The 2698-nt window shown below is 31.7% G+C and overlaps 1 protein-coding gene across 1 annotated transcript; it reads right to left on the reverse strand.

Moving 5' to 3' along the window:
* Positions 1–1291: 1291 nt before the first annotated feature.
* On the reverse strand, positions 1292–2394 carry LOC145076029 (F-box protein At2g27310-like). The gene is made up of 2 exons (XM_079022053.1): positions 1450–2394; positions 1292–1297 (listed from the first exon to the last, which is right to left on the reverse strand). Exons 1-2 carry the CDS (start codon positions 2392–2394, stop codon positions 1292–1294), a joined length of 951 nt encoding a protein of 316 aa, XP_078878179.1.
* Between the last annotated feature and the right edge of the window lie 304 nt (positions 2395–2698).

A 2698-nucleotide genomic window follows, 5' to 3' on the forward strand; every position in this document is an offset into this window, starting at 1 on the left:
TAATTTTTAAAAAGATATTTTTATCGAAAAACTATTTTAAATATATCAAAATTCATAATTTTTATTCTTTATAAACATACATCTATATTGATATAGTTTTAAGATAAAATAAGATTTTTTTTTATAGTTTCAGCTATTGTTATTCATAAGTGAATAAAAATGAATTAGATCTTTATTACAGTATATTTGTTAATCACTTATAAATAAAAATTATGTTTATTTTTTTTTATAGTTTAAGTATCATTTATATGTGAATATAACATGTAATAAACTTTTTACAGTTTACATCGCTCTCGTTGCATGTTATATTTACATATGAATAAAATATGTATTAACTTTTATCACAAGTTGTTTTCATATATAAATAACAGATTTATCAGAATTTTGTTAGAGTTCATTTGTTATTTATATATAAATATGGAGTTCGAATTTTCAAAACACTTCATATTTTATTAACATACTACTTATTCATATATGAATACCAAATTGTAACCAAAATCTGATAAATGTTTTATTAATGTATGAATATAAAATATGACGAAAAGTAATAAACATTTTATTCATATATAAATATAAATGCGATAAAAGATGATGTAAAAATTTATATTTTAGGTAACAAAACTTTATTACTTATTATATTCATTTATGAATGATATTTAAACTGTAAAAAAAATTAAGAATAAGTTTTGTTCATAAATGAATAAAGAAAAATTAAACATAAGTTTTATTTATAAATGAATAAAAAATTTACTGTAATAAAATGTAATTCATTTTTCGTTTACGAATAACGAAAATTGAAACTATAAAAAAATTAAAATTTTTATTTTATTTTAATACTGTATCAATATGGATGTCTATTTATAGAGAATAAAAATTTATGAATTTTAATATATTTAAAATAATTTTTTTGATAACATAATTCAAAAAAAAAAAAAAAAACTATGTTTTTATATATATATTAATGTAATTATTATCATAGTTTTAAAAAACATGTTTGTTTTGAGAAAACACTTAGACCGGTAGGTGTGGCAAAAAAAGCGTTATAACGTGTTATAGTGGTAACGGAACATACAGGCTAATAACGTCTGATAACGCGGAGGAGGGGAGAGGGGATGTTCATGTGTTATAACACCCAATGACGCTACTTGGGAGGATGCCTATACCCACCTCTTTTATATCTTTTGTCTATTTTCGTTGATAGGACCAAATATTTTACTGGAAAATAAATATATGATTAGGATTGTTTCACCGATTCATAACATTTTTATATATTAAAGTACACTATCTCGATTTATTCCTATACAAAAGCAAGTAGTACAAGAGAATATAATTAAATTAGTAATTAAACCAAAAGTTGGTTGAACATCATATTATATTACAATATAATATATGCAAAAAGCAAAAGCACAATAAGAATGACACCCTGGGAATAATATAACAGTGACCCACGAAACCGCTGATGGTTTCATCACCTTTTACACATTTTGTTTGATTCCTTCCAGCCTCACACTCGACTACATCCATATTATATCTTTCCAAAAATGCCTTCCTTGTAATTACCAAAAAGTCCTTCCCGCTCAAATGATTACAAGCCACATTTTGTGCATTGACTATAACCTCCCTTACGTACAACGCGACCCCTCCTTTACCAGCGCCCAGCTTCACCTCTATTCTACATTCAACCGTTTCATTTGCGTTGCACCCGGGTAGAACGACGACGTATCGGAGATAGATGCTGTCAGTTATCCATGCAAGAACAGGTTTAATGCTGGATAGGTTTACCGCTTGTTTCAGGGTCGGATCAATTAAGATCCAGTTTAGTGTTATAGATTCTTGAAGGTGTGATATTGTTGCGTCGTCGGAGTCTACCACGTCCTCGACATTAAAGTCAATGGATCGAGGCATTCCGGTGACTTCTGGATCATCGTTTAGCACAATCTTGAACGCCGATGATAGAAAATCGGTTGTGGTGTCGGTGAATTCGGCTCTGGAGTAAATGATGTCGTCATGGTAGCGTATATCCACAGCCGAGATGAGTTCAGATGGAAAAGGTTGATGAGTTAAGGAGCAATCTGGGTGGGAGATAGAGTAGGAACGATGGTGGTTAGGGTGTTTGACGACTGTGATTGGAGGCTGAAAAGAGTCTTGGAAGAAAGAGCGGTGACCGGCGGGGAAGGTGGAGATGAGTTGGTGAATACGTGGGTGGGTTATCGACGGCCATGTGGACTTGCAGATGTCAGCCCAGAGCATGTCATCGGCGCATAGGGCTCGTATATACGATGATGCAGTTGCGGCGGAGGAGAGTGATTGACCGTCGAGTCGTGGTAGGATATGGGTCTGGATGATGAGTGGGTGGAGATCGGTGAAAGTTGATGGAGAAGAAGCAGATGCCATGGCTAACAGAAGTAAAGGTTGTCGGATTGGTATGGGCAGAGACGAGGTATAATTATAGCTGGGGTTTGAAAATGATGTGGATTAAAGTCGAAATATACACATAATAAAGTTGGTTATAAAAACAAAAATCGAAATTAAACAAGAAGACCACATGAGAATGTGTATATTTAAAATATTGTGTAAAGCAGATTCGAAGACAGTGAACTTAACATCAAATTTAGAGTAAATTTCTTTGGGCAGTGACAAACATATTTTGGGTCACGGCGAGAACAAAAAATGGACCCTTAAAATACACAAATTTCAT

Source organism: Lactuca serriola, chromosome 9 (genome assembly GCF_051521515.1).
Source record: "Lactuca serriola cultivar US96UC23 chromosome 9, Lser_US96UC23_V15, whole genome shotgun sequence".
Lineage (NCBI taxonomy): Eukaryota > Viridiplantae > Streptophyta > Magnoliopsida > Asterales > Asteraceae > Lactuca > Lactuca serriola.